General features: G+C 48.2%; 1 protein-coding gene across 4 annotated transcripts in view; it reads left to right on the top strand.

The window, feature by feature from the left end:
- DOP1B (DOP1 leucine zipper like protein B) overlaps nt 1–13,148 on the top strand; it is a 130,790-nt gene that overhangs the window by 39,028 nt on the left and 78,614 nt on the right. For all 4 annotated transcript variants that reach the window (XM_077119110.1, XM_077119111.1, XM_077119109.1 and 1 more), the window contains 5 exons: nt 7,571–7,760; nt 9,225–9,323; nt 9,670–9,793; nt 11,359–11,468; nt 11,700–11,814. In XM_077119110.1, the coding sequence (XP_076975225.1) occupies nt 7,571–7,760; nt 9,225–9,323; nt 9,670–9,793; nt 11,359–11,468; nt 11,700–11,814 (638 nt within the window). The remainder of the gene's footprint in view (nt 1–7,570; nt 7,761–9,224; nt 9,324–9,669; nt 9,794–11,358; nt 11,469–11,699; nt 11,815–13,148) is intronic.

Below are 13,148 nucleotides of genomic sequence, written 5' to 3'. Positions count from 1 at the left end.
AACTTTGTTTTGACTCATTTCTCTCTTCCCCCATTTGGTCAAGAAGGTTTTCTCAATCCCATGATGCTGAGTCCCGGCTCATCCCCGGGAATCCTGTCCCACGTTGCCAGGGAGGTTGACTCCCCTGGGAGTCATGTCCCATGCAGGGGCAGGGCAGTGAGTTCACCTGCCGAGCTGGCTTAGAGAGAGACTGCCACATTTTGCAGAGGGCACAGAGAGGAAGACATGAACTCTCAGGTATACTTTGGTGAAGGAACGAATGCCTGCTTACCGGGCGTCTGCCGGGTGCCGTGGACTGGGCTGAGTGCATGCTGTCTGGGCATGGTCACATTTAATTCCTGTGCTCAGAATTATCCCCACTTACAGGGGACTCAGGAGTTAAAAGGATTTCCAGGGATCACCCAGTCTGCAAACTGCTGGGCTGAGATTCTCACCCACGTGCTGAATCCCAAGTCCGTCTTCTTCCCGCGGTGCCAGGCTGACTCGATGTGAAAAAACAACAAAGCCAGGTTTCATTGTTGGGAAGAACTTGAAAAGCAAAACATCTTGACAAATTTGAGCTGTACCTTGGAGGAGCTTATAAGGCTCACGCATATGAAAGGGTACACGGGGGTTTTCTGTTTGGTTTGGTTTGGGCTTTTTGTCACTGCTCAGGAATGGGAGAAAATAAATGTATCTCTGTTCAGATGAGTGAGTCTACACAGCCTCCTGCGTTTCTGGAGAGTTATAACGCAGGCACTCACATTCAGTGTGTTAACTATTTCGAGAGATGCCACAGTGATTGACCTCTGTTAATAGGACCCTTTTTAAGAGCTGATGTGCAGCTGGACAGGGGGGTTTAGAAGCCTTTGTACTTGCAGAAGTTTCCATTTGATTCTGCAACATGCTGCTCCTGCTTCCCCAAACACCCACTGTGTCACCCTTGCCAGTCCTGTCCACTGGGATTGGCAGGCTCTGGGCGTGCAGTCTTATGCCTGGAGTCCTTTGGAATGCCCCATAAACTCAAGAAACCCAAATAATCAGTAGGGTTCAAAGGATCATCTCTGGCAGCTGTCTTGGAACTTGAGAAGCTGATCCAAAAATGTGTGCTTGGACTATGTCAAGTTTTCACATGGATCAGAAGTGGTTTTCCATTTCCTAGTTTGTGTTTTTTTTTTGAGATATATCCATATACATACAATCCAAACATTTTATATAATCAGTCACTTGCAATATCATCACATAATTGTATATTCTTCACCATGATCATTTTTAGGACATTTATTTCACTCCAGAAAAAGAAATAAAAAGAAAAAAATGAACTCATACATCCCATACCCCTTACCCCTCTCTCTCATTGACCCAGGTATTTCAATCTACCCAATTTTTACCCTTTATCTCCCCATATTATATTTTTTATCCTTTTTTTTTTTTTACTCATCTGTCCATACATTGGATAAAAGGAGCATCAGACACAAGGTATTCACAATCACACATTCACATTGTAAAATCTATAGAGTTACACAGTCATCTTCAGGAAACAAGGCTACTGGAACACAGCTCTATAGTTTTAGATATTTCCCCCCAGCCACTCCAATACACCATAAACTAAAAATGGGATATCTCTATAATGCATAAGAGTAACCTCCAGGATAACCTCTCGACTGTTTGATATCTCTCAGCCATTGACACTTTATTTTTTCTCATTTCTCTCTTCCCCCTTTTGGTCAAGAAGGTTTTTTCAATCCCTTAATGCCAGTTTATCCCAGGAGTTCTGTCACATGTTGCCAAGGAGATTTACACCCCTGGGAGTCATGTCCCATGTAGTGGGGAGGGTCAGTGAGTTTACCAGTGGAGTTGGCTTAGAGAGAGAGAGGCTGCACCTGAGCAACAAAAGACATTCTCTGGGGGTGCCTCTTAGCCATAATTGTTAAGTAGGCTTAGCTTCTCCTTTGCATAAATAAGCTTCGTAGGGGTAAACCCCAAGATTGAGGGCTCAGCCTATTAGAATGGGTTGTCCCCACTACTTGTGAGAATGTCAGGAATTCCCCAGTTGGGAAAGTTGAGTATTTCCTCCTTTCTCCCCAGTCCTTTGCAAATACTTTTGTATTCTCTGTCCAGATTACTCTGGGATATATCCGGGCATCACACTAACCTCCAGCAAGTTCTCACTCTCTATCCAAGACTCTGTGTAATTACAATGTTCAACTGTAATTGTAAACAAACCATACAGGTTAAATTAGATAATGTGCTACCCAAATTATAAATTTTGCACCAGATAAACATGAGAGAACCCACCTTTACAACTGCTTCCTTAGAGGCTGTTTTACTTTTCCCAGCTGCTAGAACAAATGCCTCACAATGGGTTTGGCTTAACAACAGGAATTTATTAACTCACCGTTTCAGAGGCTAGGTTTGCTTCCTCCTGGGTGTAATATCTTCTGGCTGGCTGGCAACCTTTGGAGTTTCTTGACTTTTCTGTCACATGGCAGCATCTTCTAGCCTGCTCCCAGGGCCTCTCTCTCTCTGTGACCAATTTCCTTTGCTTATAAGGCCTTAAACCCTATTGGATTAATGTGGGCACCTTAACTAATAACGCCTCCCAAGGCCTATTACAAATGGGTTCATACCCACTTCTAGGGGGAGGGACCTGAGGGTGCCTTTTAAGGGGGGTGTGATTCCGTCCCCAATGGAGGCAGAATCCAGCTTATTGCCACCTTAAAACCCCAACACTGTACACCGGCTGACACTCAGTGAGGCTCAAGAAGCATGTATTGAGTTAATGGATGGTCAAAGTCACACGAGTCAGGGTCATATAGGGGTCATGCCCCTGTCCCTTGACTCTTTCTTACTCCAAGGCTTTTTCTAGAACTTATGTTACGTTCAGGTTCTGATGACAGATAAATGCGTATGTGTGTGTGTCTCTGTACGTGTATTTATAACCGGTTTTTCTGTCCTCTAACAGGTGAACACAGTTCCCATAAATTATTATAATTCTTAAAATCTCTTAGCACAGTGCTCACCAGAAGACTGTAAAGAGTTTTAATGTTCCTGCTTGTTGTCCTAGTTGGCAAACGAGAGTTCACTGCAACAGTCTCTCAAGTTGCTTCACATTGATCTTTTTTCCCCTAACATTGTGAGTTCTTGACATTGAACCAAGCGCTGAGTAAAGCTGCATGAATCACTAACACAAAACCAAGTCCAGTGTCTGTGGCACCCAGATGTCGTTAGTTGTCAGCTTTCCAAGAAGATAACTGGTCAAAGGTTGTACCCCTCTGAGCGAGCGTGCACATGCACAGAAGTTGGGGTAACTGCACCTAATATGTTATTGCTGTAGCCATATTAGTGTGAGACAGTTAGGGCCCATTTATCCCCACAAGTGCTCCAGGAATTGAGTGGAACACCCAGCAAATAATGTGCACAGGCAGGAAGAGTTTGTCTCTTTCTCGGGCCCGCGCTGTGGGGTGCAGGACAGGTTTATTCTGTCCATGCAGCAACTGCAAAGGGCGAGTTAGTTCAGGGCTGCCGAAAGCCGGCCTGACTCCTGAGCTTTGTGTCAGAGAGACTGCTCCTCATTCGTGCTAAGACTCATCCGCTCGGACTTTCTAACCCTTCGAGGCCTGCAGATCATCCCCTGCTGGCCAGAGTCCCCTTCTTAAAGTGCCCGTGCAGTGCCCACGCAGCTCAGTTTTCTGCACTAAGTACATCAGCACAGTTAGAGAGGGGGAATATTAAACTCCTTTTCTAAGGAGATGGGAGAGAGGAGAATGTTTTAAAATGGTGTGAAGAAAGGAAAAACTGGCCCCCCAGAGATTTTTATTTAAATCAGTGGTTCTTAACCTGGAGTGATTTTGCACCCCCCTCCCCCAGGGAACATCTAGCGATGTCCGGAGACATTTTTGATGTCACAGCTGGGGAGGGGTTGCTGTGGTCATCTAGTGGGTGGAGGCCAGGGACAGTGCCCAGGACAGCCCCCCCACAAAGGAGAATTATCAGGCCCCAAATGTCAGTAGTGTGTCAAGGTTAGGAAATCCTGATGAAAACGGTTGAACAATATTCATTGACATTGACTTTGTATGGTCCCGGGCACCAGGAGGATAAGCTCTGCTGGCTCTAGACTGTTCTCCGCCGTCTTTGGAACAGCACCTGACCTGTGATTCATGGTAAATAGCCTTGTTGTCACTGCCCCACGTTTTTCACGTGCTCAAACTGAAAACCGCCAGGGCTTGCGGCAGCTCCAGCTTTCTGTGCTTTTCTGTTTGGCAGTGACTCTGGAGCCCAGGGTGTGCAGTCTTGAGGTTTAGAGTGCACGGCCCCACATCACTCTCTTTTTTTCACTTGAGTAGACTGGGAGAGGGTCGGCATTGCCTCAATGAGCTGATGTTTGCAGGAGACGTGAGAGAGCAGCAGCCAGAGTGAAAGAGGAAGGGTTGAGTGGGTAGGTTTGTGGGTTTTTTGCTTTGTTTTGTTTTGCTTTATGTTGGTGGGTGTTGAATAGAATTTAGAGTTCTTGACTTTAAACTATGCTAATTAATTTTGGAATTTACCTCCTGAGATGTTGGTAGTACTTCTTACTTAGTAGAAATGTATTGGTTTCTGGCATAGCTATGATGCCTTCGAAAGTTTTAGTATCTGTTATATTGCAGCCTGAATGTTTTGATATTTTATGTGTTATCTGAAATTCAGACACTCAGGTATCTGTTCCTTAAGTTTATATGCAGCTAGTATTACAGGAGAGCTTTCCTTGGATGCTAGGGGCTAAAAGAATGAGAAAGGCAAGGAGAAGAGTAGGAAGGAAAAAAGGGAACACCTTTCTCAGTCTTTGCAGATTAGCCTATGCAAGAGCCCTCCTTCAGAGTTTAGCCGTCCTAATAATGAGTTTAGAGAACAGCCCGAGGCAGAAGCATCGAGTCCTCCCCAGATTTTCTGGGCACGTGTCTTCTCCTGGGTATGCACGTAGCTCTAGGAACTCACCCATTTTCACATGTAGAAAAGCCCCCCCCCCCCCAGGAAACAGCATTTCCTCATGGTCCTGGGTGCTACACTAGATGTCCCCTGGCTAGCAGTTTGCCCCAGGCGAGCTGCAGTTTGTTCTCCTACCAGTTCCTAAGCTCTGTGAGCCGCCGCCACATGCTGGGCGAGTTCTGGGCCAGTGACGAGTGTCGTGGTTCGGCCTTTCAGGCACAGACATACATGCTGCAGTACGTGCATGAGAGCCACTCTGTTGCCCCCAGGCCGGGGCAGGGGACCTGTCCTGGACCAGCTCTGCACCGGGTCAGGGGAGGCAGGGTGGGAGGAGGCATCCCTTGTGCTGTGAGGAGGTTTTCCTCCTGTTTTAAGGGTCCCTTTTCCTTGATTTTTCATGTATCCTATTACTGCCACCCCCCACCCTTTCACAGTTTTCTGGGGCTTTGAGTAGGATGTTGCTGCCAGTTCTTGGTCATTGCTTTAAAGCTTCTGTGGGGCGCCCTGGGACCTTAGAGTACAACGAAACTCCAAGCATAAAGCTACAACCAGTCACTGGACTCCGCCTGCTGCAGAAGGGCCCATATGCAGCAGTGCCCAGGCTTCTCGGCCACTGTGTCCCTCTTCTGTGGGGCATCGCAAGTGGCCAGTGTTCTGCAGAACACACTTTGGAAACACAGCGTACTGGGCAGAGGAGCGTGTTATTTTAGTGTGTGTGTGCACAGTACGGTTTGGGGTGGGTTTTATCTCTGCGCCTGTCTTCTTGCGAGAGGAACCGCTGGAGAGAGAGAGAGAGAGAGAGAGAGAGAGAGATACCCTCCAGGAGCTTCCTAAATCCATCTGATTCTGTCAGAGGCTCTTCCGAGCTTGGCACCCAAATCCTGTCTGCCTGGGGGATGGCAGGAGAGCCGGAGAGCCAGGGGACACGGTGCCCGACTTCCTGTCACTGAGCTGCTGAGTGGAGCCTCTGCCTTCCGCCAGGGCCTCAGCCGCATTGTTTTCAGAGCAGGGCAGACGTGAGCTGAGCTTGTTTGCTCGCCATCACAGAAGGCCAGCCCCTCTCTTCAGCCCCCATCCCTTCCGTGCACGCTGCTGCTGCCCCTTCATTTTTGTTTCTTCTTAAAAGATGACAGATGCCGTGCCTCGTGGACTGCCATCGCCTCATATTTCATGAGCAAAAAGGCTCGGGCTAGTGTGAAGGAGAACACAACTAAATTTTACTATAGGAAGGTAGTAGTTTGTAGTTTGTTTTTGTTTTTAATTATTGAAACATTCTCCTACAAACTGATTATTGAAAAGCCACTCAAAGAAGATTTTGGTGATGACAGAACAGAACGGGTGTGGCTTCACCTGGCGGCTCGTCCGTGTGTTGACCCCGTTTCCCAGGGGCCTCTGGGCTCTGAGGACGCCCCAGCCAGTGACTGCAGCCAGGGGTCCCGGGACCAGCTCTGTGCTCCTGCCCTGAGCTGGGAGGCAGACACTCCCACTTCATTCCCACGACCTCTCCACCAGGCAGACACCCTCTTCCTGTCTCATGGCCGAACACTGCCGGGTACAGAATTCAAATGTGCCCCACTCCTCCCGCCAGGAATTGGGGGGACCAGGATTCGGGCCCTGAAGTGCTGACTCCAGAATCCTGAGCTAATGCTCACATGGCCCCAGCCTAACCCCTCTGCAGCTTTTCTCTGTCTTCTTTGAAAGCAGAAGACCAGTGGGCCAAGGAATGCCTGCAGATACGGAGTCATATCATCCATTAAGTGAAATCCTGTCATGGTATTTGCCTCCACTGCCTTTTTGGCAGATGCTGTCACCAGCCAGCAAGGTTCCCTTGCGGTGTTGATGGAGAAAGCTCTGTGCTCGGCTTCAGGGCCACCTCCCGGGAGAGAAGGGCCTGATCCCAGACCCAAGCCCTGATCCCCTGGCGAATGCCCTGCGAGCACTGGCTCCAGGTAGCCTGAGGTCAGGATAAGGCCCAAATAGGTGCAGCTTCCATGCATGGGCCTCCCGATGTAGGGGTCAGCACGGGGGTCAGTATGGTGAGGGAAAAGGAAGCAGCACCCCTGGCTTCCTGGACTTCGATGTGTGGTGGGGGGGGCGGGCTATTCCCCCCCCCCCTTTTCTAAACCCATATCACTTGCTGCGTTTTTGCCTGGGCTCAGTTTGGGGTGGGAGGTATCTTTATAGCAACTTCAGTCTTAAATCAGTTGCATCAGCTTTGTGGATTTTTTTCCCCCTTGGCTCCTGATGCTTCCATATCTTGTGGCCCATCTGCTGATCCATGTTCTGTGAATGGGTTCACCTCTCTGCAGGGTCCACTGGGCCCCCGGGGAGGCGGTGCTGGACTTCCCCTGGACAGTGGCTCCTCTGCTCAGACCTTTCGAGGGGCAAAGCGGCCACCCCCTACCATGACAATTGTTCTTGCAAATTCGGTTTCAGGATGACAGCTGGCAGGTGAACAGAAGTAGAAGGGCAGGAGATAAGAACAGCTGGGAGTGAGGAGGCCGGGGAGGCTCCCAGCATCCGGGGAAGAGGGCGACTCGGCCGGGCAAAGCGTCCTGGGGTGGTATGCAGGTGAGACCGGGGACGTGGGGGCCAGCCCTTAAATTCTCTTCTCTCCTATCTACAGGACAGACGCCTTGCTGCTGCGACTGTCCCTGGCCGTCGGCCGAGAGGTGTTCTACGCGGCCCTGTGGGGGAGCGTGCTGCTGAGCCCCAACATCCGCCTCCCGGCCTCGCTCTTCGTGGTGGGTCACATTGCCAGGGACACGCCCGGCAGGGAGCAGAAGTACATGCTGGGCACGGACCTCCAGCTCACGGTGGGTGCAGGCCCCCCGCGGGGGCCACGCAGCGCATCACCGAGGCTGCAGGGAGATCAGGGAGCCCCGGGGAGAGGGTGGGGACATCCCCACCTGTTCTCAAACCCAGATTTCAGGGTGCCTTAGTGTCCGTCTCGAACCCCTCCTCTTGACCTCACAGAAGGGCAGGTTACCAGCTTGTGTGCCTCTCTTTTCCCCAAACCTGCGGCTTCTCTTTGGAATGGCCTGTTGTCTGGCACCACCTAGTGGCGAGCCACCCACACGTCAGCCAGATTGCTGGAAACTGAATTCCCGGGGCGGGGCTTGGTGCAGGGGTGGTTCCTTGGTGCAGTTCCTGCCTGCCATGCAGGAGACACGGGTTCGATAACAAATGGTGCTGCAGCAACGGGATGGCCACATGGAAAAAGAATGAAATGTGACCGCTACCAAACAGCATCCCGAAATTTAAAAATGAAAAAATTGAGAATGTCCTGGGAGAAGGCCCTTGTGTTTCTTCCTTTCCTGCCCACTGATTCCCCCCCACCCCCCCACCGCCCTGTACCACTCTTTCTCTGTGCTCTCACTACCCTCCTTCAGCTTCTCATCTCTTACTTCTGGACCATCAGTCCATTTTCTAACTAGCTTCTTTTCCACCCGGCCCTTTCTCTCCCCATCCAGTCCTTATTAATTGCTAAAGCGTATTATTACCTTAGCATATTATTGCATATTGTTGCTGAAGCATAGCTTTGCTCATGTCTCTCCTGTGTTTTAAAAATATCTGGCTTCCTGCTGCCTAAAAGACTTAAGTCCAAACCCTAGAGGCTTCTGACAACCTCCTCCCAACCCAGCAGATCCTTCTCTTCCTCGGTCAGGCCCTCTGCCCTTGGACCTGTCCTCCACGATTGCGATGTTGTCTGTATCCCGTTGTTCCCTTCTCCTGCGCTTGCTGCCCCCGCCCCCTTCTCTCCCTGAAGACATCCTGACCTTCCTTGGCACACGCCGCCTTTCCCACAAAGCTGTGCTTATCCTCCGCAGTCGAGGGAACTTTGACTCTCCTCCCCTGAATTCGTACAGCTCTTTATTAGCATTCACCCTATGGCTTATCATCTATCATTCATCTGTCTGATGCCTGTTTTCAGGAAAGACACTCAAAATATATACTGAATTGATTGGAAATCCATTTGACTGCGTGTCTTTGGAGTTGTAGTTTAACCTAGGGTTCATCTTGCAACCTCAGGACATTTCTTTTTGGGACCATCAAATTTGAGATCTTAGAACCTGTCCCCAGGTGTCAGATGGAACAAGTGAGGCCTGTAGCTCCCTAGCATTTAGAGCTGGGGCCCAAGAATTATACCTTATTCTTCTGTTCCAAGTAGTTGAACGCAGTGATGTCAGGATATCCAGGAAAAGTTGCTTTCACTCTTATGGATGTAAATAGTGGCCTGCAAATGTTATTAAATGTCACCACAATGTTATCATTTGCAGGTAAAGTCTTTATGTGCATCACTCTTGGACTCAAATGTTCTTGTGCAAAGAAACAATCTGGAAATTGTCCTGTTCTTCTTCCCGTTCTACTCCTGTCTGGTAAGTCTTTGGTGTTCCTCCAGGCAGGCCTCCGGCCTGTCCTGAGGCTGCAGCGCAGGGGTAGACATCCTGGGTAGGTGTGCCCGGGGTGGAGAGCCCAGCTTCTCGGAGATCCCTGTTGGCCTCCAGCCGATTAAAGGACCTGGTTCATTTGGGCGAGGATGATGTCTGCATAGTGACAGTGATCAGCTTCTCTCCAGGGACAACATGTAAAGGACTCACTCATTTTGAGAACTGCCCTTTCGAGATAGAGCTTTGTAGACTGATAGGGAAGGGCAGCCTGTCAGAAAGTCAGCTGTCGACATCCCAGTCCCTTGCAGTGAAGTTTTCTCTGTCCTTTTAACAGGATTCCAATGAGAGAGCCATTCCCCTGCTCAGGTCTGACATCGTCCGCATTCTCGCAGCTGCCACCCAGACCCTGCTGAGAAGAGATATGTCTCTGAACAGAAGATTGTATGCCTGGCTGCTAGGTACCGCGGAGTCTGCAGTAGTTCAAAGTCAGAGCGAACGTGCAACCTCCACGTGTCATTCATGGAATAAGTTTCTCTCTTGGTGATACATTTCTGAACCTCTAAGTTTGGAAAGATGATGTGCAGACTAGGTTCAGTGCCTGCCAGTTGGGTTCCCTCACCGGCACTATAGTTTGGGTTATTTTGCTATTATTATTATTTTTTAAAAGTAAGAGAAATAATAAATGGGATTTTAAAAATACCAGTTGAATTCCATTTGAAGAAACATGAAACAAAAAAATTATAGCTAAACCCCATTTGCTTAAAAGCCTATTGCTACAGAGAAGTTTCATGGAATGAGAGCGTGTGTGAGAGAAAACCCACAGTCACCATGGAGTGTGTGTAGATAAAGGGAAGGTTTTATATAAATAGGAATGTGTGTGGCATTGGCATGTTTGGGTGCAAGAACCCCCGAGCTTGTGTGTGTGTGTGTGTGTCTGTGTGTGTGCTTCTGTGGAACCCCTGCAAGCTTTTAGGAAGATTTGTGAATGTAGGTGGGGGTTTCACAGGGTGGATGTCCTAGAAATCACAAGGCAGAAAGGGTAGTAGAAAGCACTAGAATGTATTTTATTCATGTACCTGAGATGGGTGGTTGACGAAGCAGTTTCGATTACTTCACAGCTTTTTTAACCCTCAACACATAGATGCCAGCAAGTCCCCTGAGCCCTCTCTTCCCACCCCTCCCCACTTTCAGAAATCATGATGTGGAAATTATTAAGGATTTTAAGAAGCATATTTATAAGCTCTTTAAGCATTTTTATTGAATGATGATGTTGTTAAATGCATACTCTCTTCCTAGTGGAAATGGAAAAAATACACTGGGCTGTATTTGGTTCTGAATCTGACTTACTTGGGTGCAGCCCTAGGGGCCCGTTGTCCCAGCTTGTGCCTGAGGATGCTGTTCCTTGTGCCTGAGGATGTTTGCTATACTGTGTGCCTGAGGATGCTGTTCCATGTGCCTGAGAATGCTTGCTGTTCCATGTGCGTGAGGATGCTGTTCCTTGTGGCTGAGGATGCTGTTCCCTGTGCCTGAGGATGTTGGTCCCTGTGCCTGAGGTTGCTGTTTCATATGCCTGAGGAAGTGGTTCCCTTCCCTGAGGATGCTTTTTCCCTGTGTCTGAGGACCTCACAGACTTATCTGAGGCTCAAAATGAAGACATTCGTATAAGAATACCTTGATTTCACATTCTGGTCTGCAAGGGAACACCGGCTTATAAAAGTTATCCTCACTTAACTGTATCCTTGTAATCATGGCAACTAAAAGACCATTATGGTGAACTCTTGGATTAAACTCAACAGATGTCCATTGAAGGGGGGGATTCTTCCTATATAATCCTGAGCACTGTGCAGCCAGAATTCCTATTGGTGAAGAAGAAAACTATGTCTTAGTCTTTATGAATCTGCCTTCGCATGTCTGTTGGAGGGATTTCTTTTTTAAAATCCCCAGAGCATGCAGTGTTCTCATGGTATGATAGGCTGTAGGATGGCTGCTCTCCCCACCGCTCATACTGCCTGTTCTTTCCTAGGTTCCGATATTAAAGGCAACACCATCATGTCGGAATCTGAGCTCTCAAATTGTTACGAAGACCAGTCCTCTTATTTTTTTGAAAAATACTCCAAGGATCTTTTAGTCGAGGTAAAGGAGCATTTCCGGAAAGTCTGATGGTGGCTCTTTGGTGGACCCCTGGCGGGACCTGCTGACCAGCAGACGCACGTGTTCTTGGTTGGGAGAAGCGCAGCGTACTTGCTGTCTGCTCTGTGGCTGGTCCTCTCTCTATCCCGAGGCATTTTCCTTCCTGGAGAACAGGCATGGATGTCACGCAGTACCGTCTCCCGGCATCCTGACCTGTGGCTGGTTTTAAAATAGGGTCTGATGGAGATCCTGCGCCAGGAGTTCTCAGATGCCAGTGGGGAGGAGCGCCACCACGCCTACCTGAAGCCCTTCCGCATCCTCATCAGCCTGCTCGACAAGCCCGAGATAGGTAAGGGCGGCAGCGGGGCGGCACTGTGTGCTGGCACCCGAGGTGGCGGAGTCATGGGTTGCCATCGCACATCAACCCCGGATCTGCGGTTTCCAGGCGGTTAAAACACAGGGAGGGCGAATGCAGTTGGTACAGGGGGGATGTTCAGAGCCATGTGTGTCGCCAGAAGGAAAGCTGGAGGTGAGAGCATGGGAAGGTGAGAACCAGTGAATCTTCTAGTGTACGAGGGCTATGATTGTACAAAGATAAAATAAGTTCTTTCATGAACTGGAACATACGTACGGCACTATGATAGGGTGTTAATAACGGAGGGATGTGGTGGGAGATGTTTCTAAACCATGGACTATAGTTAACAGTAATACCTTAATATTCTTTCATCATCAGTGACAAATGTGCCCTACCAATACCAGGGGTCAGTAGGGGGCCAGGGGATAAGGGCTAGGGGGTGTTTCCTTTTCTGGGTAATGAACATGATCTCTAATTGATGGTGGTGATGATTGCACAACTGTGTGATGATACTGTGAGCCATTATTGTGTACTTTGGGTGGATTGCACGGCGTGTGAATATCTCTAAATTCAGCTGCATTTTAAAAAACACAGTGCGATCCAATCGACGCATTCTTTTTTTAACATTTTTTTAATTGCAAAAACTAACATATATTAAAAAAAGCAATGAATTTCCAAGTACATTTTAACAATTAGTGATACGACATATTTTGAAATTTGGTATGGGTTACAGTTTCACGATTTTTCATGTTTTCCTCTAGCTGCTCCAAGACACTGGAGACCAAAAGAAATATCAAGATATGGATTCAGCAGTCGTACTCATTTGTTAAATCCTATCTTCTCTATTATACTCTTCCTTCTTTTTTCTTCTTTTTGTGAAAAATAACATATATACAAAGAAACAATAAATTTCAAAGTACATCACAACAATTAGTTGTAGAACAGATTTCAGAGTTTGGAAGGGGTACAGTTCCACAATTTTAGGTTTTTATTTCTAGCTGCTCTAAGATAATGGAGACTGAAAGAAATATCATATGCTGATTCAGCAATCATCCTCATTTGTTAAACCCAACCTTCTCTATGTACCTGACGTTCTCTGTATAACTCCACCATCACCCTTGATCCTTCTCCCACTCTGTATGGGGCTATGCACATTCTAACTTTTTCATGTTGAAAGAGCCTGTTGATAATATGGGATGGGGGATGGAACTAGCTGGATACCCTGGAGAGGCCGGCCCCGCTGCATTCCAGGACTTTTCTGGACAGGGACCCATCCAGAGGTTGTAGGTTTCTGGAAAGAAATCCTAGTGCATGGGACCTTTGTAGAA

The sequence above is a fragment of the Tamandua tetradactyla genome, chromosome 10 (assembly GCF_023851605.1).
Source record: "Tamandua tetradactyla isolate mTamTet1 chromosome 10, mTamTet1.pri, whole genome shotgun sequence".
NCBI classification, from domain to species: domain Eukaryota; kingdom Metazoa; phylum Chordata; class Mammalia; order Pilosa; family Myrmecophagidae; genus Tamandua; species Tamandua tetradactyla.
Note: the sequence above shows the minus strand (reverse complement) of the source record. Positions and strands in the feature narration are given on the sequence as shown.